The 26272-nt window shown below is 50.8% G+C and overlaps 2 protein-coding genes across 9 annotated transcripts in view; one reads left to right on the forward strand and one right to left on the reverse strand.

Annotated features, from left to right (window-relative positions):
• Positions 1-1747, reverse strand: part of brms1la (BRMS1 like transcriptional repressor a) — a 39802-nt gene extending 38055 nt beyond the window's left edge. Inside the window, exon 1 of the mRNA XM_070879103.1 lies at positions 1514-1747. Within this exon, the coding sequence (XP_070735204.1) occupies positions 1514-1649 (136 nt within the window). The 5' untranslated portion in view covers positions 1650-1747. The remainder of the gene's footprint in view (positions 1-1513) is intronic.
• Positions 1748-2088: 341 nt separating this feature from the next.
• ralgapa1 (Ral GTPase activating protein catalytic subunit alpha 1) overlaps positions 2089-26272 on the forward strand; it is a 298072-nt gene continuing 273888 nt past the window's right edge. For 5 of the 8 annotated variants that reach the window (XM_070879112.1, XM_070879106.1, XM_070879110.1 and 2 more), the window contains exons 1-2: positions 2090-2566; positions 19874-19984. In XM_070879112.1, the coding sequence (XP_070735213.1) occupies positions 2461-2566; positions 19874-19984 (217 nt within the window). In that variant the 5' untranslated portion in view covers positions 2090-2460. Of the gene's footprint in view, positions 2567-19873; positions 19985-26272 lie in introns of all 8 variants that reach the window. The other 3 variants (XM_070879109.1, XM_070879113.1, XM_070879111.1) reach the window with 2 other exon arrangements.

The raw sequence follows: 26272 nt of genomic DNA on the forward strand, positions 1-26272 counted from the left end.
GGGGGAGACGTGGGGGGAGGGGGAGACGTGGGGGGAGGGGGGAGACGTGGGGGGAGGGGGAGACGTGGGGGAGGGGGAGACGTGGGGGGAGGGGGAGACGTGGGGGAGGGGGAGACGTGGGGGGAGGGGGAGACGTGGGGGGAGGGGGAGACGTGGGGGGAGGGGGAGAGGAGGGGGAGACGTGGGGGGGGGGAAGAGGAGGGGGAGACGTGGGGGGGGGGGAGAGGAGGGGGAGACGTGGGGGGGGGGAGAGGAGGGGGAGACGTGGGGGGGGGGGGGGAGAGGAGGGGGAGACGTGGGGGGGGGGAGAGGAGGGGGAGACGTGGGGGGGGTGGGGAGGGAGAGGAGGGGGAGACGTGGGGGAGGAGGGGGAGACGTGGGGAGGAGGGGGAGACGTGGGGAGGAGGGGGAGACGTGGGGGGGGGGGGAGACGTGGGGGGGGGGGAGACGTGGGGGGGGGGGGGAGAGGAGGGGGAGACGTGGGGGGGAGACGTGGGGGGGGGGGGAGAGGAGGGGGAGACGTGGGGGGGGGGAGAGGAGGGGGAGACGTGGGGGGGGGGGGAGAGGAGGGGGAGACGTGGGGGGGGGGGAGAGGAGGGGGAGACGTGGGGGGGAGACGTGGGGGGGGGGAGGAGAGGGGGGGGGGAGAGGAGGGGGGGGGGAGGAGGAGGGGGAGACGTGGGGGGAAAGGGGGTGATGGAGGAGCGGGGGGGGAAAGGGGGTGATGGAGGAGCGGGGGGGAAAGGGGGTGATGGAGGAGCGGGGGGGAAAGGGGGTGATGGAGGAGCGGGGGGGAAAGGGGGTGATGGAGGAGCGGGGGGGAAAGGGGGTGATGGAGGGGCGGGGGGGGAAAGGGGGTGATGGAGGAGCGGGGGGGGGAAAGGGGGTGATGGAGGAGCGGGGGGGGAAAGGGGGTGATGGAGGAGCGGGGGGGGAAAGGGGGTGATGGAGGAGCGGGGGGGGAAAGGGGGTGATGGAGGAGCGGGGGGGGAAAGGGGGTGATGGAGGAGCGGGGGGGGGAAGGGGGTGTTGGAGGAGCGGGGGGGGGAAGGGGGTGTTGGAGGAGCGGGGGGGGAAAGGGGGTGATGGAGGAGCGGGGGGGGAAAGGGGGTGATGGAGGAGCGGGGGGGGGAAAGGGGGTGATGGAGGAGCGGGGGGGGGGAAGGGGGTGTTGGAGGAGCGGGGGGGGAAAGGGGGTGATGGAGGAGCGGGGGGGGAAAAGGGGTGATGGAGGAGCGGGGGGGGAAAGGGGGTGATGGAGGAACGGGGGGGGAAAGGGGGTGATGGAGGAGCGGGGGTGGGGGGGGGGGAAAGAGGAGGCAAGTCATGTATGTTTTGTAAATAAACGTGAAATGGTTCACAGACTGGATTTCTAAACAGCCGCACACATCCTGCAAATGCCGAATGGGTGAACTAAACAACACGGGCCGCGATATATGCGAAGAAGTGTCTTTGGCTTGGCCGGGTCGGTCAGCCATCTCCACAGGAATAGGGATTTGTGGCCTGTACCTACCTGAACTGTCTCCATCTTCCGATACTGAAGAGCTCTCTGTGTCTTCATCATCGGAGCTGCTGCCTTCATTCTCCGGGTAGTCAACGTCCATGTCTTCGTGATTGTTCTCTTTCTTTTCTCTAGAATGAACCGGCATATTGGCGGTTTGACAAAAAAATCAAATCACAATCTCCGCGGTTCAGTTTAATTGCACTAAACGTTCTCAGCACTTCAACATCGCGTTTCTCCCCCAATTTGATAATAACGGAAGGGGGTGGTGGACACTTTCGGCTGATGGACAGCCAGATGGGCCATATACAAACCTGGAAAGGGGAAACAGCGATCCATCACCGCCAACCCCACCAATCGACGCGTAGGGGGGCGGGGCATCACTGCGATCGAATCGAAGCGCGCAAAACGGTCGCTGGTCCAGCGCTGCATCCTGGGAGTCGTAGTCCAAGGATTCGGGATCCGCCGCACACGATTGATCAAAGAGAACTGCGAGTCCCGCGAGCCTCTGCGGCTGCCGCCCATAAACAACGGGAACATAGCCACGACTGAAGAGCGGTCGAACAGTCGATGAACAACGGTTGCGGATCATTTCACAACAGGCAGTTCGGGTTTTTGCAGTAACCGCTTAATGTGGAGGCCCGCTGTGCGATTGGCAGGCCGAGACACGAGCGCTAATGTCAAGCGTTTGTGCCCGAGCCTGCTCGAGGCGCTCTGGTTTTGATTGAGCGTGCCAGTTGTTTGTCCTGCTGCGGTCCGCCATGTTGGCGGTTGAGCGCTGGGTTGTGCTCGTTCCGGCGCTGCTTTCATGGCTCCGGCATTTTTGCCAAGGCTTTGTATTCTGAGAAGCTCTTCGGGCCGTGACGTTTTATGTTTGTTTCTCATAAAGATTTAACACAGGAAGTTTAAAAAAAAATTGGGAGGGGGGGGTCGGTTCGGTGCTGAACCCAAGGAACGGAATGTTTTCAAAAAAACCTCACGGGGATGTGAAAAAATCCACACAGAAAGTCTTGGATCCGAAGAAAGATGTTCTGACCAGATTGAAACACCTGAGGGTTGTCATAGGTTGGTATCGCGCAGCAGAGCTGGCTGTTGGAGCTGCTAATTCCAGCAACACTGAATGCAGTTGGTACTCCCAGTCCAGGACACGATATAATGGCAGGCAGGCAGGCAGGCAGCCCCTCGTTAGGGGTTAATGCAGCTTTTGTTTGCACTCGGCTGATTTGTTGTCGAGTCTGCTTCCAAGTAGAATTGTCAATATTGTCTAAATTACTATTGTTAAATATGGGAGTTTTTCTGTCCGTGAGTTATAGGGCCCCTTCATTCTTTCCAAATGTTATATTAGTAGGCCCGATAAGATGGGCAAAGTTTTCTATTTTTACCATATCATTAATTTTGATTCACGCCACCGGAGAAATTGAAACGTTTGTTCGGACAATGTGTGGGAGTAAACCCGTATTGATCATTGCAGAGTATGGCTTGGAATATTGTGCCCAGACAACTGTCTCAATCGTCTAGTGCCGAGTGTATTTCAGAGGTATCTGGAAAAAATAAACTCGCTCCGCTCCTCTGTTCAAATAAACGGATTATCAACTCTGAGCAGGAAGCAGTCGGGTTTATACTGTACTAAAATTAATTCTGTAAGATTGGGATGGTTTTCTGTGTGTACGGTTAAAAACTAAGCCAGGAAAATGCAATGTATGTATAATTGTGTATATTAATACTCAATTAGCAGAACTTTAAAATGTATGGAATAAACAAGCAGTCTGCTTATGATGATCTCCTGTTGCTTTTTACTTTAAATTGTGCTTCTGTTTTTGGTACCTCCAAATTATTTTGATTTCTTACAGGCACACCAAGGGTTTTTTGATCCTCTTCAATCTTGTGCCGAGAGATGTATTTAATTCAAGGTGCATTAACACTACAATTTTAGTATTGTTGCAAATAATTTCCTGGTTTGTAAATTCAGAGTCCGGTCCTGACCAGGCTCCAGCAAAGCAGTGAGACTCTTTGATGGACCTGCTGAATGCATTCTTTAAACATTTTTGCTTTCATAAGAATTAGGAACAGGAGTAGGCCATCTAGCCCCTTGAGCCTGCTCCGCCACTCAACAAGATCATGGCTGATCTGGCCGTGGACTCCGCTCCACTTACCCATCTGCTCCCCATAACCCTTAATTTCCTTATTGGTTAAAAATCTATCTATCTGTGATTTGAATACATTCAATGAGCTAGCCTCAACTGCTTCCTTGGGCAGAGAATTCCACAGATTCACAACCCTCTGGGAGAAGAAATTCCTTCTCAACTCGGTTTTAAATTGGCTCCCCCGTATTTTGAGGCTGTGCCCCCTAGTTCTAGTCTCCCCGACCAGTGGAAACAACCTCTCTGCCTCTATCTTGTCTATCCCTTTCATTATTTTAAATGTTTCTATAAGATCACCCCTCATCCTTCTGAACTCCAACAAATAAAGACCCAGTTGACTCCATCAATCATCATAAGGTAACCCCCTCATCTCCGGAATCAGCCTAGTGAATCGTCTCTGTACCCCCTCCAAAGCTAGTATATCCTTCCTTAAGTAAGGTGACCAAAACTGCACGCAGTACTTCAGTTGCAGCCTCACCAATACCCTGTACAGTTGCAGCAGGACCTCCCTGCTTTTGTACTCCATCCCTCTCGCACTGAAGGCCAACATTCCATTCGCCTTCCTGATTACCTGCAAACTAACTTTTTGGGATTCATGCACAAGGACCCCCAGGTCCCTCTGCACCTCAGCATGTTGTAATTTCTCTCCATTCAAATAATAATCCCTTTTACTGTTTTTTTTCCAAGGTGGATGACCTCACATTTTCCGATATTGTATTCCATCTGCCAAACCTTAGCCCATTCGCTTAACCTATCTAAATCTCTTTGCAGCCTCTCTGTGTCCTCTACACAACCCGCTTTCCCACTAATCTTTGTGTCATCTGAAAATTTTGTTACACTACACTCTCTCCCCTCTTCCAGGTCATCTATGTATATTGTAAACATTTGTGGTCCCAGCACCGATCCCTGTGGCACACCACTAACCACCGATTTCCAACCCGAAAAGGACCCATTTATCCTGACTCTCTGCTTTCTGTTAACCAGCCAATTCTCTATCCATGCTAATACATTTCCTCTGACTCAACATACCTTTATCTTCTGCAGTAACCTTTTGTGTGGCATCTTATCGAATGCCTTTTGGAAATCTAAATACACCACATCCATCGGTACACCTCTATCCACCATGCTCGTTATATCCTCAAAGAATGCCAGTAAATTAGTTAAACATGATTTCCCCTTCATGAATCCATGCTGCGTCTGCTTGATTGCACTATTCCTATCTAGATGTCCCGCTATTTCTTCCTTAATGATGGCTTCAAGCATTTTCCCCACTACAGATGTTAAACTAACCGGCCTTTCGTTACCTGCCTTTTGTCTGCCCCCTTTTTTAAACAGAGGCGCTACATTAGCTGCTTTCCAATCCGCTGGTACCTCCCCAGATTCCAGAGAATTTTGGTAGATTATAACGAATGCATCTGCTATAACTTCCGCCATCTCTTTTAATACCCTGGGATGCATTTCATCAGGACCAGGGGACTTGTCTACTTTGAGATCCATTAGTCTGTCCAGCACTATCCCCCTAGTGATAATGATTGTCTCAAGGTCCTCCCTTCCCACATTCTCGTGACCAGCAATTTTTGGCATGGTTTTTGTGTCTTCCACTGTGAAGACCGAAGCAAAATAATTGTTTAAGGTCTCAGCCATTTCCACATTTCTCATTATTAAATCCTCCTTCTCATCTTCTAAGGGACCAACATTTACTTTAGTCACTTTTTTCCGTTTTATATATCGGTAAAAGCTTTTACTATCTGTTTTTATGTTTTGCACAAGTTTACTTTCGTAATCTATCTTTCCTTTCTTTATTGCTTTCTTAGTCATTCTTTGCTGTCGTTTAAAATTTTCCCAATCTTCTAGTTTCCCACTAACCTTGGCCACCTTATATGCAATGGTTTTTAATTTGATACTCCTTTATTTCCTTGGTTATCCATGGCTAGTTATCCCTTTTCTTACTGCCCTTTTTCACTGGAATATATTTTTGTTGAGCACTATGAAAGAGCTCCTTAAAAGTCCTCCACTGTTCCTCAATTGTGCCACCGTTTAGTCTGTGTTCCCAGTCTACTTTAGCCAACTCTGCTCTCATCCCACTGTAGTCCCCTTTGTTTAAGCATAGTATGCTCTTGGATAGGAGAATGAAGTTCCAACCAGGCAATATAAATAAGATATTGGCTGCCTGGAACTACTACTGTAGGTACTAGTCTCCATATAAATGCAGCATTATTTATATAAAGGAATTATATAATTCAGTCTGAACAGGATGTGAATTGAACAATTCAATTTGAACAGAGGAGATGAGCGTGTTTATTTTTCCTGATAGCATTTTGAAATGCATTACTCCATTTTATACTTTTATAAATGTCAGCCATGGCTCAGTAGCACTTCTGGCTCTGAATTAAACTGTTATGGGCTCAAGTCCCACTCCAGAGACTTGAGCACAAAATCTAGGCTGATATTCCAGTGCATTACTAGGGCAATGGTGCCCTGTCTGAGGTGTAATTCTTTGGATACGACGTTAAATCGAGGCCCCGCTGCCTCAGGTGGACGTAAAAGAGCCCATGGCAGTATTTCAAAAAAGACCAGGGGCGTTCTCCTTGACGTCCAGACCAACATTTATCCCTCAGCCAATGTCATTAAAACAGATTATCTGGCCATTATCACGTTGCTGTTTGTGTGACCTTGCTGTGTGGAAATTGTCTGCTGCATTTCCTATATTATAACAGTGACTACACTTCAAAAGTTATTTATTGGCTGGGACGTCCTGAGGTTGTGAAAGGCACTATAAAAATGCAAGTTGTTTTTTTCTTTCAGTTGTTATTGACAATATTCATTATATTTTGAGGGTATTAACAGGAAACTTACATTTCATTTCAATAAAAATGTCAATCTTGTAGTTTAGTGATTATAAATGTTAGAGCACAGAAGGAGACCATTTAGCCCATCGTGCCTGCGTCAGCTCTTTGAAAGAGCTGTCATAGAATCATAGACGTTTACAGCACGGAAGGAGGCTGTTTCGGCCCATCGTGTCTGCCGGCTAACAAGAGGCCATCAAGTCTATCTCACTTTCCAGCTTTTGGTCTGTAACTTAAAGTGCACATCCAACTACTTTTTAAATGTGGTGAAGGTTTCTGCCTCCACCATCCTTTCAGACAGTGAGTTCCAGACCCCCACAACCATCTGTGAAGACATTTCCCCTCAAATCCTCTCCAAACCTTCTACCAATTACTTTAAATTTATGCCCCCTGGTTGTTGAGCCCTCTGCTAAGAGAAATAAGCCCTTTCTAGTCACTAATTTTATACATCTCAATGAGGTCTCCCCTCCCCCTCCTCTGTTCCAAGGAAAACAAACCTAGCCTATCCAATCTGTTCTCTTAGTTAAAATTCTCCACTCCCGGCAACATCCTCGTAAATTTCCTCTGTACTTTCTCCAGTGCAATCACATCCTTCCTGTAATGTGGTGACCAGGACTGCACGCAGTACTCCAGCTGTGGCCTAACCAGTGTTTTATATAGTTCAAGCATAACCCCCTCTGCTCTTGTGTTCTATGCCTCGGCTAATAAGGGCAAGCATTTCGTATGTCTTTTTAACCAACTTATCTACGTGGCCTGCTACATTCAGAGATCTATGGACATGCACTCCCAGGTCTCTTTGTTCCTCTACACTTCTGTGTCCTACCACTAATTGTTTATTCCCTTTCCTTGTTGGCCCTCCCCAAATGATTACCTCACATTTCTCCGGATTAAATGCCACTTGCCACAGTTCTGTCCACCTGACCAGTTCATTGATATCTTCCTGCAGTCCGCAGCTTTCTTCATTATCAACCACACAGCCTATTTTTGTATCATCTGCAAACTTATTAATCATACCACCATATTCAAATCTAGATCATTGATATATACCACAAAAAGCAAGTGACCTAGTACTGAGCCCTGCGGAACCCCACTGGAAACAGCTTTTCAGACACAAAAACAGCCATCAACTATTACCCTTTGTTTCCTGCCTCTGAGCCAATTTTGGATCCAACTTGCCACTTTGCCCTGGATCCTATGGGCTTTTACTTTCGTGACCAGTCTGCCATGTGGGACCTTATCAAAAGCCTTGCTAAAATCCATATACACTACATCAAACGCACTACCCTCATCGACCCTTCTTGTTACTACCTCCCAAAAATTCAATCAAATTAGTCAGACATGACCTTCCCTTAACAAATCCATGCTGACTGTCCTTAATTAATCCATATCTTTCGAAATGAAGATTTATCCTGCCTTTCAGAATTTTTTCCAATAATTTTCCCACCACCGAGGTTAGGCTGAATATTTCTCCTCATTTCCCTTCTAGCTCTTTTGCCAATTATTTTAAAACTATGACCTCCAGTTACCAACCCACTTGCCAGAGGTAATCGTTTCTCCCTACTTTTCTCTCTCAAAAATCTTCATAATTTTGAATATCAGGTCTTGCCTTAACCTTCTCTGCTCCAAGGAGAACAATCCCAGCTTCGTGTCTCCCTTCACATTGAAGGCTCTCATCCCTGGGATAATTCTGGTAAACCTCCTCTATCTTATCTAAAGCCTTGATGTCCTTCCTAAAGTGTGGTGCCCAGAATTGAACACAATACTCCAACTGAGGCCTAACCAGTGATTTGTAAAGGTTTAGCATGACTTCCTTGTTTTTGCACTCAATGCCCCTATTTACAAAGCCAAGTATCTCATGTGCTTTCTTAACTGCTTTATAAAGATGCCCTGCCTCCCTCAAGGATTTGTGAATATGCACACCCAGGTCCCTCTGCTCCCCCATCAACATAGTACCATTTAGATTATACTGCTTCTCTACGTTTCTCCAAAAGTACATCACTTCACATTTATCCGCATTGAATTGCATCTGCCCATCTCACCATGCTGTCTATGTCCTCCTGAAGTCTGCTACTATCCTATTCACTATGTTGTAAATTTCAAAATTGTACTCCCTATACCCAGGTCATTTATATATAACAAGAAACGCAATGGTCCTAACACCGACCCCTGGGGGACTCCACTGCCTACTTCTCTCCAGTCAGAAATACATCCGTTCACCACTATTCTCTGCCTCCTATTCCTTAGCCAATTACGTACCCAAGTTACCACCATTCCTTTAATACCATCTGCTTCTATTTTCTGAATAAATCTGTTGTGTGTTACTTTATAAAATGTCTTTTAAAAGTCCATATATACAACACCTACTGCACGATCTTTATCAACCATCTCTGTTACTTCATCATAGAACTCAATCAGATTAGTCAGATATGATTGCCTTTAACAAATCTGTGCTGGCTATCCCTTATTAACCCATGCTTGACCAAGTGAGAATTAATTTTGCTCTAAACAATGATCTCTCATCATCATAGGCAGTCCCTCGAAATTGAGGAAGACTTGCTTCCACTCTAAAAGTGAGTTCTCAGGTGACTGTACAGTCCAATATGGGAATTACAGTCTCTGTCACAGGTGGAACAGACAGGGATTGCATGTCGTCATGGAGCAGGCGAAGGATGACGACAAACTTTTGGGGGTATCCGAAATGGAGGAGGACACTCCATAGACCCTCGCGGTTGATGGTGTCAAGGGCCTTTGAAAGGTCAAAGAAGGCCATATCTAAGGGCTGGTGCTGTTCCCTGCATTTTTCCTGCAGCTGTCGCGCTGTAAAAATCATGTCCGTGATCTCTAGTACCATGCCAAAAACCCTTCCTATTTAGGAGTCAAACTTGATTGCGTCCTGTCTCCAAACAGACAACATCTCCACAACCTTCGGAAAAAACTAGAGAGTAGGGTCAACTTGATTCAGAAACTCGCTGGATCCACACTGGGAGCAAATGCTCAAACCCTTCGTACGGCTGCACTCGCCCTGGTGTATTCCAGCCTTGATTGCAAAATGATTGGAAGAACTGTGACATACGGAATGGATTCCTTATAGGGAACCCTACAGTACAACCTGAAGGATCAAACCTTCCTCGCAAACAGTGGACAACCATCAACTGCCTCAGAACCAGTCATGTTCGATGCTGCCACCTTTTCCATAGATGGAAGATTAAAGCATCCCTGTCATGCGACTGTGGAGCTACTAATCCGACCCTGGAGTACATTATTGAGCAACTACCCTCGGAGGAAATTCGCAGGCAGCCTACAAGATATCCACACTGTTGCACTGGAAGCTTTGGCCTGGATTTCTGACTTGGCTATTGACATTTGATTTGCTTTGCTACTACCATACAGAAGTAGTAGTTTTTCCACCACTGACTTAAAACAAAGTCTTGCATTTATATAGTGCCTTTCATGACCACCAGACGTCTCAAAGCACTTTACAGCCAATGAAAAACCTTTTGAAGTATAGTCACTGCTGTAATGTAGGAAACGCAGCAGCCAATTTGTGTACAGAAAGCTCCTACAAACAGCAATATGATAATGACCAGATAATCTCTTTAGTGACGTTGATTGAGGATAAATATTGGCTCGGACACCGGGGATAACTCCACTGTTCTTCGAAATTGTGCCCTGGGATCTTTTACATCCACCGGAGAGGGCAGATGGGGCCTCGGTTTAACATCTCATCCGAAAGACGATTAGACTGATTAGCCTGTAGTTACCAAGTTTATCACTCCTTTTTTGAACAGGGGTTTAACGTTTGCAATCCTCCAGTCCTTTGGCACCATCCCCATATCCAAGGAGGATTGAAAGAAAAATAAATTTTTCAGCAAGGCTAGTGTTCCAGAATGAAAAGCCTAGGGCAATAAACCATGGACCCAGTTAAGATCAGCTAACAGCACAGACTGGATATGAAACATTGGACTTTCTTGGTCTGTATTAATTACTTTCTGGATACACTCCCTGAGCTATCATAAGAGCTTACCTTTACATATTTTTTGTTCTTCTCCATCTGGCCGTAGCCAGAGAATCTCCTGCAATGGCTTCTCTTCCTGGTTCCACACTTGCCTCTGGAGTTCCCCAAGGATCTATCCTTGGCCCCCTCCTATTTCTCAGCTACATGCTGTCCCTTGGCGAAAACTCAAAGTCCGGTTCCACATCTACGCCCATGACAGCCGGCTCTACCTACCTCATCACCGCATCTCTTGATCCCTTCCATTGCTGCGTCTGTTTTATCGGGCTGCTTGTCCTACATTGAATACTGGATGAGCAGGGATGTCCTCCAATTAAACATTCGGAAGACCAAAGCCATTGTCTTTGGCCCAAGCCACAAACTCTATTCCCAGCCAATTCCATCCTGCTCCCTGGCCAGTTTCTCAGGCTGAACCAGACTGTTTGCAACCTCAGCGTTCTATTTGACCCTAAGCTGAGCTACCGACCCCATAATCCTCTCCATAAGACTCTCTACATCCTCCTTTTGTAATATCGCCTGTCTCTGCCCCGGCCTCGGCCCTTCTGTTGCTGAAATTTTCATCCATGCATTTGTTATTTCCAGACTCGACTATTCTTGTGCTCTCCTGGCCAGCCTCCCATCTTCAACCCTCAATATACACGAGCTCTTCCAGAACTCAGCTGCCTGTATCCTAACTTTCACCACGTCCTGTTCACCTTTCAGCCCTGTTGCAAACTGTTCAGAGAAGGTTCACTAGGTTGATTCCGGAGATGAGGGGATTGACTTATGAAGATAGGTTGAGTAGGTTGGAACTATACTCAATGGAGTTAGAAGAATGAGAAGTGATCTTATCGAAACATATAAAGATAATGAGGGGGCTTGACAAGGTGGATGCGGAGAGGATATTTCCACTTATAGGGAAACTAAAACGAGGGGACCTGGGGCTCAATTTTGACCAAGGACGTTTTCTGGCGTATTGCCAGAGTTACGGCGAGTTTTTAGGGCCAGAAATGCGGCATAAATATTTATCCAAACTTTCCCCGATCTGTAAATCTAATTTGGAGCCGTGCAGCGTGTCCAGTTGCCTTAGGGGATGGAGCCTGCTGTCTGCACCGAAAAACGAAGCCGGGCCTTCTGCATATGTACGGGGAAAAAAAAACTTAGGTTTTTGACGTTGCTCCAATGGACGCGCATGCTCAGTACAGCTCGGATTTGGCAATGTCGATAGGGCTGAGGTAAGGGTGTGAGCTGAGCTTGTTGTGCGGGGGTCAGAGGTTTTATTGTGAAGGAATGAAGATGCGGCCGGGGAGGGGTGATTTGTGGTGGTATATTAAGCATGCCAATGGCGTTGCATCAGTGTCCGTAGCCGGGAAGGAGGGTGTGTTTTCGGTGCTGTTTTTAATCTTATGTCAGTAGGGCTGAGGGTAAGGTGTGGGTTGAGGTTGTTGGGCGGGGTGGCATCAAGACAGTGCCGTGCAAGGGCATCCGGGGGTGGGGGGGGGGTGAGTTTGTCGTGGTGAGGGAGGGATTGTATCAGTGACTGTAGCCGGGAAGGAGGATGTATTTTCAGTATTGTTTTTAAACTTATGTCGACAGGGCGGAGGGTAAGGTGTGAGTTGATGTTGGGCAGGCGTGAGGGGTGGCATGAAGCTGGTTCAGTGCAACGGCGGCCGGGCGGTGATTTGTGGTGGCGAGGGAGTGAGTCAGTCAGGCCGGCATCTGGTGTAGTATTTCGGGTATAACTTGGCGAGGCAACATCGGAACTGGTCCTGGTAAACGGCGTCTCTACCGGCTGGAGGAGCAGAACAGGACGCTGCCGATGGCGTGTGGCTACCTCTTTGCCTGGCAGAGGTACAGCTGTTGGCTGGAGACCGCCTAGCCCAGGCCGAAGAGCTTGCCGATCCAGTCCCCCACCCGGCCCTGGCCCCGAGTGCACGCTCGGTCCGCTGCCCGACCCTAGCCCAGGCCAAAGGGCTTGCCGATCTGCTCCCCTGCTGACCCTGGCCCTGAGTGCCCTCCCGGTCCGCTGCCCGACCCTAGCCCAGGCTGAAGGGCTTGCCGATCCGCTCCCCTGGCCCCGAGTGCCCTCCCAGTCCGCTCCCCGCCCCTAGCCCAGGCCAAATGGCCTCCTCCGATTTCCTTAGCTGTGTTTTCTTTAACTCTTGGCAAGAATTTTCTGGAGAGGCCACATACGCTCGCCTAAGCAGAACTGGAGTAACTCTCAGCTGGCCAAAGTTCCCTAACAGGCCAGAAGTGGCATAGGTGGCTGGTTACACTCCCTTTGGTTGAAAAAGAAACTTGCATTAAAAAAATCGTAACTGAGTTAAGCTGATGCAAATTGATTGGGGAAACTATGGATTTTTAACTTCGTCCAAAAAAAGTAGCCTGCTCCCAAAAAACGGCTCAAATCACTTGGGAAAATTGAACCCATGGTCTCAGAATAAGGAGCCACCCATTTAAAACTGAGATGAGGAGGAATTTCTTCTGAGGGTTGTAAATCTGGAATTTTCTGCTCCAGAGAGCTGTGGAGGCTGGGTCATTGAAGATGGAGATAAGGCGGAGATAGACAGATTTTTGAGCAATAAGGGAATAACGGGTTACGGGGAGCGGACACGGAAGTGGAGCTGAGTCCATGATATTAAATGGCGGAGCAGGCTCGAGGGGTCAAATGGCCTACTCCTGCTTACCTATTTCTTATGTTCTGTGCTTGCTGACTTACACCTCCTGGTTCACCAATGCCTGAAATTTAAAGTTTTCATCCCTGTGTTCAAATAACTCTGTAGCCTCACCCCTCCTATTTCTGTAATCTCCTCCAGCCCTACAGACCTCTGGGAACTCTCTTCTTCCATTTCTGGCCTCTTGTGCACCTCTGACCTTCAAGCTCTGAAATTCATTCCATAAACCTCTCCACATCGCCCCCCAAAAGACGGTTGTTCAAACCTTCCTCTTTGACTAAGGTTTTGGTCACCTGTTCGGAAGTCTCCTTTGGTTCGGTCTCAATTTTTTCTTGGCTGATTAAATTCCCTTGAGGCGCATTGGGACATTTTACTACATTAAAGGTGCTATATATTAGTACAAGTTATTACTGTTGTTGGCCTTTCCCCTTTTTGTGTGCAAGTATCTTTACACCAAGTATTTGGATAATTGGGCTGACTGAAGAGTATTCGGTGTGGGTTTTTTTTCTTGTTGATTGACAACCCTAAAATATTTCCTGCATCTAATCTTACCGCAATCTTAGTATAATTTACTCAAATACTTCCTGTCCCCAACACATCACACTCGTCAGTGCTTCTTTCAGCAATGCTTGGCTTTCAGTTGCAACAACTTTGCAACAACCTTCATTATCAATTAATAATGGGTTACAACAGATTAAAAACATCATAATGAAAGCACCTAGTCTGCTCCTCTGTACTGGAGACCACTGAATCAATGTTGTAGACCAGTTGTAAAATCAAACTCAATACGTTGTACCAGTATCAACAGATGATGTAGAACTTTTTCACCAGATAAATGAAAGGAAACGGATTGCTTGTATTGGTGTGGAAATTGAACCCGTAACTTCACGGGTCATGAAACCCAGTTCTAAAATGCTTTGATTATTTTAGTCCTGCATTCTCTCTCTTCTTTCTCTCCTCCTTCTGGCCTCCTCCTCGACTGTCATTTAACAATTAATTTGGATGTTTAGTTTCCTCTTTCATCTCCTGCTTAAATATGTGCCCTGTTCACAAAAATGTTGTCCTATATCGCTCGTTCTCCTTTTCGATTCCTCTCATTCTTCCTCCCTTCCTTCCTCCCGCTCTCTCGTTCTCCCTCCCGCTCGCTCGCCCCCCCCGCGCTCTCCCCCTCCCCCCCGCGCTCTTCCCCTCTCACCCTCCCCCCCCGCGCTCTTCCCCTCTTCCCCCCCCCCCCGCGCTCTCCCCCCCCCCGCGCTCTCCCCCCCCCCCGCGCTCTCCCCCCCCCGCGCTCTCCCCCCCCGCGCTCTCCCCCCCCGCGCTCTCCCCCCCCGCGCTCTCCCCCCCCGCGCTCTCCCCCCCCCGCGCTCTCCCCCCCCCGCGCTCTCCCCCCCCGCGCTCTCCCCCCCCGCGCTCTCCCCCCCGCGCTCTCCCCCCCCGCGCTCTCCCCCCCGCGCTCTCCCCCCCCGCGCTCTCCCCCCCCGCGCTCTCCCCCCCCGCGCTCTCCCCCCCCGCGCTCTCCCCCCCCGCGCTCTCCCCCCCCGCGCTCTCCCCCCCCGCGCTCTCCCCCCCCGCGCTCTCCCCCCCCGCGCTCTCCCCCCCCCGCGCTCTCCCCCCCCGCGCTCTTCCCCCCCCGCGCTCTTCCCCCCCCGCGCTCTCCCCCCCCGCGCTCTCCCCCCCCCGCGCTCTCCCCCCCCCGCGCTCTCCCCCCCGCGCTCTCCCCCCCGCGCTCTCCCCCCCCGCGCTCTCCCCCCCCGCGCTCTCCCCCCCCGCGCTCTCCCCCCCCGCGCTCTCCCCCCCCGCGCTCTCCCCCCCCGCGCTCTCCCCCCCCGCGCTCTCCCCCCCCGCGCTCTCCCCCCCGCGCTCTCCCCCCCCGCGCTCTCCCCCCCCGCGCTCTCCCCCCCCGCGCTCTCCCCCCCCGCGCTCTCCCCCCCCGCGCTCTCCCCCCCCGCGCTCTCCCCCCCCGCGCTCTCCCCCCCCGCGCTCTCCCCCCCCGCGCTCCTCTCCCCCCCCCGCGCTCTCCCCCCCCGCGCTCTCCCCCCCCCCGCGCTCCCCCCCCCGCGCTCCCCCCCCCCGCGCTCTCCCCCCCCGCGCTCTCCCCCCCCCGCGCTCTCCCCCCCCCCGCGCTCTCCCCCCCCCGCGCTCTCCCCCCCCCGCGTTCTCCCCCCCCCCGCGCTCTCCCCCCCCCCCCCGCGCTCTCCCCCCCCGCGCTCTCCCCCCCCCCGCGCTCTCCCCCCTCCGCGCTCTCCCCCCCCCGCGCTCTCCCCCCCCCCGCGCTCTCCCCCCCCCCCGCGCTCTCCCCCCCCCCCCGCGCTCTCCCCCCCCCCCCGCGCTCTCCCCCCCCCCGCGCTCTCCCCCCCCCCGCGCTCTCCCCCCCCCCGCGCTCTCCCCCCCCCCGCGCTCTCCCCCCCCCGCGCTCTCCCCCCCCCGCGCTCTCCCCCCCCCGCGCTCTCCCCCCCCGCGCTCTCCCCCCCCGCGCTCTCCCCCCCCCGCGCTCTCCCCCCCCGCGCTCTCCCCCCCCCGCGCTCTCCCCCCCCCGCGCTCTCCCCCCCCCGCGCTCTCCCCCCCCCCGCGCTCTCCCCCCCCCGCGCTCTCCCCCCCCCGCGCTCTCCCCCCCCCGCGCTCTCCCCCCCCCCCGCGCTCTCCCCCCCCGCGCTCTCCCCCCCCCCGCGCTCTCCCCCCCCGCGCTCTCCCCCCCCGCGCTTTCCCCCCCCCGCGCTCTTCCCCCCCCCCCCGCGCTCTTCCCCCCCCCCCCGCGCTCTTCCCCCCCCCCCGCGCTCTTCCCCCCCCCCCGCGCTCTTCCCCCCCCCCCCCGCGCGCTCTTCCCCCCCCGCGCGCTCTTCCCCCCCCCGCGCGCTCTTCCCCCCCCCCGCGCTCTTCCCCCCCCCCCGCGCTCTTCCCCCCCCCCGCGCTCTTCCCCCCCCCCGCGCTCTTCCCCCCCCCGCGCTCTTCCCCCCCCCCGCGCTCTTCCCCCCCCCCCCGCGCTCTTCCCCCCCCCCCGCGCTCTCCCCCCCGCGCTCTCCCCCCCGCGCTCTCCCCCCCGCGCTCTCCCCCCCGCGCTCTCCCCCCCGCGCTCTCCCCCCCGCGCTCTCCCCCCCGCGCTCTCCCCCCCGCGCTCTCCCCCCCGCGCTCTCCCCCCCGCGCTCTCCCCCCCCGCGCTCCCCCCCCCCGCGCTCTTCCCCCCCCCGCGCTCTTTCCCCCCCCCCCGCGCTCTTCCCCCCCCCCGCGCTCTTTCCCCCCCCCGCGCTCTTTCCCCCCCCCGCGCTCTTTCCCCCCCCCCCGCGCTCTTTCCCCCCCCCCGCGCTCTTTCCCCCCCCCCGCGCTCTTTCCCCCCCCCCGCGCTCTTTCCCCCCCCCCGCGCTCTTTCCCCCCCCCCCGCGCTCTTTCCCCCCCCCCCGCGCTCTTTCCCCCCCCCCCGCGCTCTTTCCCCCCCCCCGCGCTCTTCCCCCCCCCGCGCTCTTCCCCCCCCCCGCGCTCTTCCCCCCCCCGCGCTCTTCCCCCCCCCGCGCTCTTCCCCCCCCCCGCGCTCTTCCCCCCCCCCCGCGCTCTTCCCCCCCCCCCCGCGCTCTTCCCCCCCCCCCGCGCTCTTTCCCCCCCACCGCGCTCTTTCCCTCCCCCGCGCTCTTTTCCCCCCCCACCGCGCTCTTTTTCCCTCGCGCTCGCGCGCGCTCTCCCTCCCCCTTCCTCGCGCTCGCGCGCGCTCTCCCTCCCCCTTCCTCGCGCTCGCGCGCGCTCTCCCTCCCCCTTCCCCTCGTTCGCACACGCTCGCTCGCTCCCTCCCCCTTTCTTGCGCTCGCTCTCTCCCTCCCCCTTCACAACGCTCGAGCACGCTCGCTCTCTCCCTCCCCCTTCCACTCGCTCGCGCGCGATCGCTCCCTCCCTCCCCCTTCCCCTCGCTCGCGCGCGCTCGCTCCCTCCCTCCCCCTTCCTCTCGCACTCGCTCCCTCCCTCCCCCTTCCCCTCGCTCGCGCGCGCTCGCTCCCTTCCTCTCGCGCGCGCTCGCTCCCTCCCTTCCCCTCGCTCGCGCTCGCTCCCTCCCTCCCCCTTCCCCTCGCTCGCGCGCGCTCGCTCCCTCCCTCCCCCTTCCCCGCGCTCGCTCCCTCCCTCCCCCTTCCCCGCGCTCGCTCCCTCCCTCCCCCTTCCCCTCGCTCGCGCGCGCTCGCTCCCTCCCTCCCCCTTCCCCTCGCGCGCGCTCGCTCCCTCCCTCCCCCTTCCCCACGCTCGCGTGCGCTCGCTCCCTCCCTCCCCCTTCCCCACGCTCGCGCGCGCTCGCTCTCCCTCCCTCTTTCCCCCCCCTCCCCCTGTCCCCCCAGAGATCTAATCCCATCGTCCCATCGTAAGAATCTGAAGCTGGTTTCAGTTCAAGGCATGCTTCCAAAATGTTAGGTTTTTTTAGATGTTCATACACATTTTGAACAAGTTGTTAATTCTATATTTCTCTTTCTTCCAGCGGTTGCATTTCAGTGGCCTGATTAAATTAATGACTTGACGTCAGGGCATTCATACTGGGGCTGTGATTGTAAATAGCTAATCTGACCCATTAGTTATTAAGTGTAGCAATTTAGTAACTTGCATCGTATTTACAGCACAGAAATGGGCCATTCAGCCCAACAGGTCTATGCTGGTGTTTATGCTTCACAGGAGCCTTCTTCATCTAACCCTATCAGTATAACCTTCTATTCCTTTCTTCCTCATGCTTATCTAGCTTTCCTTTGAATGCATCTATGCTATTCATCTCAACTACTCCCTGTGGTAGTGAGTTCCACATTCTAACCACTCTCTGGGTATAGAAGTATTTCCTGAATTCCCTATTGGATTTATTAGTAACTGGCTTATATTTATGGCCCCTCATGTGTTTATCTAGCTTTCTCTGAAATGCATCTATGCTAATCGCAGTCCACCTCTGTATTAACTACACCCCCAATTTGGTGTCATCCACAAATTTTGAAATTATACTTCTGATTCCCGAGTCCAAAATGTTTATCTAAATGGTGAACAACAGTGGTCCCAGCATCGATCCTTGGGGAACACCACTTCCCTTTTGCCAGTCTGAGTAACTACCTTTAATCCCTACTCTGTTTTCTATTTTGTAACCAGCTTGCTATCCATGCTGTTACTTCTCCCTTGACTTCATATGTTCTGACCTTAGTCATGAGTCTACGATGCGGTACCTTAACGAAGGCCTTTTGAAAATCTAAATATATTGCATCTACTACATTACCCTTTCAATAAGGTTGGTCAAGTATGACCTTCCCTTTGAAATCCGCATTGACTACTCTTCTTTAGATTTTCAGTTTCTAGATTTTCTATTACATCTTTGAGTAAGGATTCCAATATCTTTCCTACCACCAACATTAAGCGAATTGGTCTATAGTTCCCTGGACTTGTTTTATCTCCCTTGTTAAATATAGGAATCACATTAGCTGTCCGCCAGTCCTCTGGCACCATTCCCTTTTTTTAATCATTTTTTATATATATGTAATAGTGCCTCTTCTATCTCTTCCCTAACTTTTAATATGCGCAGATGCAATCCATCCGAACCAGGGAGTTTATCCTCTCTAAGTTTGATTAGTTTATCAATTATCTTCCCCCTTTCTATCTTAAATGTTTTTCTATCTTTTTTTGATCTCTTCGAATGTCACATCCACCATGTTCGTCTTCCTGGTAAATATCAAAACAAAGTCATTATTGTTTCTGCCATTTCGCTGTCATTACCTGTAAGTTTATGTGTGTATTCCTTAGTGGCCCTGTCCCGACACTGATTTTTCTTTTATTATTTATGTATCTGGAATACTTTATTATTTCTTTTTATATTCCTAATTTTTTTTCCTTCTTTCATAACCTTTTCGTAATCCCTCTTGTCATCCACTCCTTTATTGTCTATCTACTTAGTGTATGCCTTTTTCTTTAGTTTCAATTTTGCCCTTATTTCTTTATTTATCCGTGGTGTGTCATTACTGGCTAGTTTGTTCTTGCTTTTAACTTGTATAAAACATTTGTGATTTAACATAGCAGTTAGCTCTGGTATTTGGAGGTATCGAGCAGAAGCCACGTGTTCTCCAATGAGGTGTAGGAAAAGGGAAATATGAAGAAAAGTCATTCTGTAGCCAGTCCATAGCGGCATTGGCAGTGGCCTAGGAGAAGGTAAACTGTTCCTACTCTTGGCTGCAGATTTGAGCAACCTGTGGTTGCAGGGTAATTGAGGAAAAATTGTATTTTAATGCACTTGCAAGTTAAAAGGAGCTTTGATTATAAAAATGTATTCATAACTTATTACAGGGATGGGAAGTTGTGGTTGACTTGGTAGTCTGAAGCAGCTAGAAAATGGTATTCTAAGATCTAAAAGTACAGAGGTATTTACTGTGTTCCAGTGATGTTTGAATATTGCCAAACCTTGGCCCTACTGATCATTTTATAATATTGAATGAACTTTAAATATATTTGCTCCACTATGTGACATTTAAGTGATACAAAATTAAGACTTCTGTCTCTGGATCTTGCACATTAGGTTATGCCCAAATCTGAACTGGAACTGCACAAAGTTGTAGAGTAGTTTCGGTTGATCCAAATTGGGGGTTACTTCATCCTTGTATTCATATGCAAGATTCAGGTATCTCTGCAGAAAAAGTAACTTCATAAAAAAAATTATGAATATGCTGAAATAATCAATCTAAATGTAAATTATTTACCATCCTAATTCTTCCATTTCTTTTTATTTATAGAAAACTCTGAAGCAAATGATTTGAAGCCATTCTTTGATCAAACATATTCACACATATACTATGTTTTCTTTGAAAATTTTGTGACCATTGAAGCCAGCCTAAAGCAGAAAGGTAAGAATAGAACATTTTTAAACTACATGAAAATATATTAAGTGGTGGAACTAATCAAGGGCTCAATTTTGGCCGAGCCCGTTCTTCAGCATACTTACTGGAGTTGTGCCGCTTATGTATGTTTGGAAATGAGCAGGAAAAAAATGTTGCAACTTTGTCCATTGTCTGGCCTCTTCATTGCAGTCGTGCAGCGTGGCCAGTTGACTCGGGGAGGGAGGAGGGGAAACATCTGCACATGCGCAGTGGAGAATGGTGAAGTCTGCGCATGAGCAGTAGCACTGCGAGTTGACAATCGGCCATTTTTAAAGAGCTAGCTAGCTGCTTGTGTTTTCGTGCCAGAAGGAGTGCAGTGGTAGGAAAATCACTGCTGAATGCAAGAAGCACTGCTCTGGTAAAATCAGTGTTGCATACCAGCAGAAGTGCCAGAAGGAGTGATGTGTTTGGAAAAATTACTGCTGCATGCCAGCAATAAGGAGTGCTGTATTTGGAAAAATCAGTACTGTGTGTTTGGAAAAATCACTGTGTCTAAGAGCATTGGAAAAGTGCTGAGAGTGTCTCAGAAAAGTTGCAGCAATGCAGCAACGTGGACCAAGAACAAATAATTTCTTGCTGGAAGAAGTGGAGGCACTAGTTACTGTGATTGAGAACAGATGGCAGGAGCTGGATACCAGCAGAGGTCACATAAAAGTGCCACCCAAAGAAATGAAGAAACGCTGGAACCAAGTTGCAGAAGATTTCTACGCATTGGTAAACACCAAGAGATCTGGAAGCCAGTGTAAAAAGAAATGGCAGGACCTTGGTCAAGTAGTTAGTGTAAGTAATATTTTCATTTATTCAATGCAATTATAAATTTGACCAGCTGTATATGTCCCACCCAGCAGAAAGACACCCTCTCTAAAAAGTTGCATTTTCATCTTTGCAGAAGAATTTGTCCCACAACAAAAGGGAAAGAACTCGAACAGGAGGAGGCCCGGCAAATCTGCACCTGCTTGCACCCTTGGAAGAGAGGGTCGCTGCTTTGATGAATCGTACATGGAGAAAAGCCATAAGTACTGCACAAGCTGGGCCCACATTCAAGGGAGAGGGTAAGTCCTGAAAATTTATTGTGGCCCTTTAAATCAACCTGCTGCCTGGCCTGCTTTGTGTGATCCTACTCATGCCACCCATCCTGTCCCCTCCTCTGTTGTTAACCATTTGACTGTTCTGTTATATTTTGCAGAACCTGATGCCAAGCCTGAAGATGCAGAAGAAGATTCAGACGCGGACGAGCCTGAAGACGAGAACATCTTCCAAGCCAACCCTCCAGACCAACATGGGGGTGAGGGGGAGTTGGGTCATCTGGATGAAGCTACCACTTATATACTGAATATGGAGCATGTGCAGTTATTGGAGTTGCCAGCCCCTTCAATGACTAGTGATTTGAGTACTGGTGGGACATTCCATGGTTTCCCCCCTTCCATGACTAGTGGTTTTAGTTCTGATGGGACATTCCATGGTAGTGGGCTGCAGCAAGCAACACCCAGGGCCCCACCGTCCGAGGATGCGGGTCCCACTGGGATGCCGCAAGGCACACCCAGGGCCCCACCGTCCAAGGCTGCGGCTCCCACTGGGATGCCGCGAGGCAGACCCAGGGTGAGGAGAAGGTGAAATTGACCACGCTCTCCTGAGATGCAGGGTGCACCAGATGTGGTTCAGATCATGTCATTGAGTGCGGAGAGCATTGACCTTACCCGATCACTCCTGGACACCATCAGTGGGGTGAGTGATGAGGTAGTGGGACTGTTGGGCGAAGTAACAGCAATGGCACGGGAAATGGGAATAATGTCTGGGAATAGTGTCCATGAAGGAGGGAATGTCAGAGATAATGGAAAGGACGACACTGGCAATGGCACAGGCCACCAGAGAGGAAATGTTTCAGTCCGCTGAGACACTGTCCGGGTGCATGAGGGAGGGCGTGTGAGTTAGCTGCTGCAATAAGGGAACACACCCAGACCATGCGCCCATTGACAGAATCAATTGCCACTCCCACTGCAATCCTCACACCAGCCTCTGAAGAGACCCAAGCCAGGCCCTCCACATTAACACCTGATCCTTCCCCCCCTCCCCCCCCCCCCCCCCCCCCCACCCACCAAAACCCCCCATCAAGAAGTGCGCATTAAATGAGTTATTAGAAGGAATAAGCTGTTTACATTGTACATTAATGATTTAGACGAGGGGATTAAATGTAGTATCTCCAAATTTGCGGATGACACTAAATTGGGTGGCAGTGTGAGCTGCGAGGAGGATGCTATGAGGCTGCAGAGTGACTTGGATAGGTGAGGTGAGTGGGCAAATGCATGGCAGATGAAGTATAATGTGGATAAATGTGAGGTTATCCACTTTGGTGGTAAAAACAGAGAGACAGACTATTATCTGAATGGTGACAGATTAGGAAAAGGGGAGGTGCAACGAGACCTGGGTGTCATGGTACATCAGTCATTGAAGGTTAAGAAAGCAAATGGCATGTTGGCCTTCATAGCAAGGGGGATTTGAGTACAGGGGCAGGGAGGTGTTACTACAGTTGTACAGGGCCTTAGTGAGGCCACACCTGGTGTATTGTGCACAGTTTTGGTCTCCTAACTTGAGGAAGGACATTCTTGCTATTGAGGGAGTGCAGCGAAGGTTCACCAAACTGATTTCCGGGATGGTGGGACTGACATATCAAGAAAGACTGGATCAACTGGGCTTGTAGTCACTGGAGTTCAGAAAAATGAGAGGGGATCTCATAGAAACGTTTAAAATTCTGACAGGTTTAGACAGGTTAGATGCAGGAAGAATGTTCCCAATGTTGGGGAAGTCCAGAACCAGGGGTCACAGCCTAAGGATAAGGGGTAAGTCATTTAGGATCGAGATGAGAAACTTCTTCACCCAGAGAGTGGTGAACCTGTGGAATTCTCTACCATAGAAAGTTGTTGAGGCCAATTCACTAAATATATTCAAAAAGGAGTTAGATGTAGTCCTTACTACTAGGGGGATCAAGGGGTATGGTGAGAAAGCAGGAATGGGGTACTGAAGTTGCATGTTCAGCCATGAACTCATTGAATGGCGGTGCAGGCTTGAAGGGCCGAATGGCCTACTCCTGCACCTATTTTCTATGTTTCTAAGCTTGGTACCAAGCCTAAAATCACTGCGCCACCGCCTTCAGGCAGGGATGCTGGAGAGTTAAGACCAAGTTCAACGGGCGGGTGATGTTAGACTAAGGGGGATGAGAGATGGGTGCAGCCTTTCTTTGCTGCTGCTGTTGTTGTTGTTGATACTGTTGTAAATGTTCTCACATTGAAATTATTTTGTAAGTTATGTAAATTTACAAGTTTATAAGTGATCTTAAAGAGTCATATTAAAGTAAAATTTGATAAGAATAATTTTATTGCAGTAAAGTTAAGTACATTGTAAACTTTTGAATAAAATATATTTTACATTAAAACTGAATCATGTTCCATTAACACAACACAACATTACGGAACAGCTCCAAAAAATAAACATGTCCATGTGGAATAGTTGTCGCTGAGCCCTCAGGCATCAGTAAGGCGTTCATGGATGAGCTGCTGGTGCAAGGCTCGAGCAATCGTTAAAGGAGCACGATGGCCCGCCCTCCTCCGCTGTCGTGCTCCGGCCTCAGACACTTGCATGGCTTCCTCATCATCATCCTCCTCCTCCTCCTGCTGCTTGTCACCTGCATCTTTAACATCATTATCGTCAGCCACTCTCACCGCAGGTGCATTTTCTTCCACTACCAGCTCCTGCTGCCTCATGATGGCTAAGTTATGCAGCACACAACAGTGAAATGACCGACAATCTCAGGGGAGTATTGCAAGTAGCCTCCGGAATGGTCCAGGCTTCGGAAACACTGTTTCAAGATGACAATGGTCCTCTCTATGATGTTGCGCGTCGCAATGTGCGACATGTATTGACGGTCAGCTTCCGTCTGGGTTATGCGTAAGGGCGTCATGGGCCAGGTGGCGAAGCCGTACCCTTTGTCTCCCAGTAGCCAGCTCTGCCCTTCTGGCTGCTGCTCAAACATGGCAGATATAACACTCGTGTAGGATGAACGCATCATGGGTGCTGCCAGGGTATCTTGCATTGACTGACATGATGTGATGCATGTTGTCACACATGATCTGCACATTAATGGAGTGGAAGCATTTTCTATTCCTGAACATCTCGGAATCCTCTAAAGGTGCTCGCAAGGCGATGTGGGTACAGTCAATGCAGCACTGTACCTTTGGGAAGCCAGCAATCCTCGAGAACCCCACAACCCTGTCATGGATCGCTTGGGCGGTCATTGGAAAGTTGATCAAGTCATTTCTCCGTGCGTACAGTGCAGCCGTGACCTGGTGAATGGAGACATGTATTGCATGTTGAGAGATGGCGCACACATCTCCAGTTGTAGCTTGAAACGATCCAGAGGCATAGAATGAAAGTGCAGCTGTAACCTTCACTTCAACTGACAAAGCAGTCCACCTGCTGCTTCTCGGCTGCAGGTCTGGTCTCAGCAACTCTCAGATCTCTCGGACAACTTCTCTGTGGAAAAGCAGCCTTTTAACACATTTTGCATCACTCAGTGCAGGTACGAATGCCTGACTCGAAATTGCCGAGGTGAGTAAGGCCTCCTGCCCTGCAGCCTACGGGCTCTGATGTTCCTGATGTGATGAGCTCTAATCAGTTGTTTCCTACGTAGCACAATGATGCAGAACGCTTGCAAAAGGTATGTCATTGTCAGTATTGCCCCCATACTTAAAGTTAAACTTTCAAAGAAGGTCAAAACGGCAGGAAAGCAGGCAGAACAGGTTCGCAGTTCTCGCTCTCTCTCTTTCCTTCGCCCCCCACCCCCCCAACAAGGTTTGTATGGATGGACCACACCCAAAAGGTCTTTTGTCCTTTCCCCTCTCCCTTCCCCCCCCCCGCCTGCCCAACCTCTTCGTAGATTTTCTTGCAGCCTCTCTGTTGAATCCCAATGCCAGCCAATTCAATTGCTCCTTGCCTCCAGCCTCTCCGTTGAATCCCGATGCCGACCAGTTCACTCGCTCCCGCCCCTAGTCCAGGCCGAGTGGCCTCCCGGTGCGTTGTCCCGCCCCTAGTCCAGGCCGAGTGGCCTCCCGGTGCGTTGTCCCGCCCCTAGTCCAGGCCGAATGGCCTCCCGGTGCGTTGTCCTGCCCCTAGTCCAGGCCGAGTGGCCTCCCGGTGCGTTGTCCCGCCCCTAGTCCAGGCCGAGTGGCCTCCCGCACCGGCCCGCTGCCTTCCCGGGCCGAGTGCGGCAGTTTGAAGATGAAGGTAGGACTTTAATTTTTTATTTCTTACAGAATTGTTAATAGCAATGTTTGCAAACAAAAACTAAGAGTAAGGCTTGGTTGGTTTAGGTCCAGGTCCTCTCCGCTTCCCGCCCCTATCCCAGGCCGAATGGCCTCCGATGTACTTAAACTGCGTCGATTTCTTTATCTCTCTGCAAGGGTTTTCTGAAGTGGCCACATGCGCCAGCCTAAGTAGATTTGGAGTAACTATTAGCTAGACACAGTTCCCTAAATGGGCAGAACTGGTGTAGATGGCTGGTAATGCCCCCTTTTGAGAAAAATAACATCTTTTTTTTAAAAAAAAGCGTAACTAAGTGAGTTACGCTGGTGCAAATTGATTGGGGAAACTGGGTATTTTTAAGTTATGCCAGAAAAAGCAGCCTACTCCAAAAAAAAAAAGGCCAAAATTGAGCCCCAAGACTGTTAAGCGCACCCGTATTTAGGACAAAAAAAAGCGCCAAGGAAAAAGCTGCGTTGCAGCCCTTGGATCAGCGGTAAGTATGAAGACATGCAAAAAAGGTAAGTTAAAGTTTTTATTCATTTTTTTTTTGCCGCGATTCACTAGTTAAGTGTCTTGTGAAAGTTCAGTGATTTTGTTTTGTAGTTTTTGTTTTTTTGCAATTCATTTTTAGGTGTTTTTCCCCCTCCCTCGACCCAACTCGCAGCGGTATTGGCCTCGGAGTAAAGTTGGCGAGGATCACGGTTTGCGCCACAAATCCGCGTGCAACGCCGATTTTTACCGCTGCGCAAATTAAAACTCCAATTTACAGCTTCATAGCCATAACATTGCCATAATGATAATTTGGGTGAAAAAATACAATTATCGACGAGAACTGAATTTCTAGACCCTAGGTTTTCGGGAATGAAGAAGAATGAGACCATTAAAGTGTAAGATTATTTTAATTTTTTTTTTTAAACAGATCTTGATATTACCTTGTGCATTTTTAAGTTTTTCTGTTTT

This window comes from Pristiophorus japonicus, chromosome 4 (assembly GCF_044704955.1).
Source record: "Pristiophorus japonicus isolate sPriJap1 chromosome 4, sPriJap1.hap1, whole genome shotgun sequence".
In the NCBI taxonomy this organism is placed as follows: Eukaryota; Metazoa; Chordata; class Chondrichthyes; family Pristiophoridae; genus Pristiophorus; species Pristiophorus japonicus.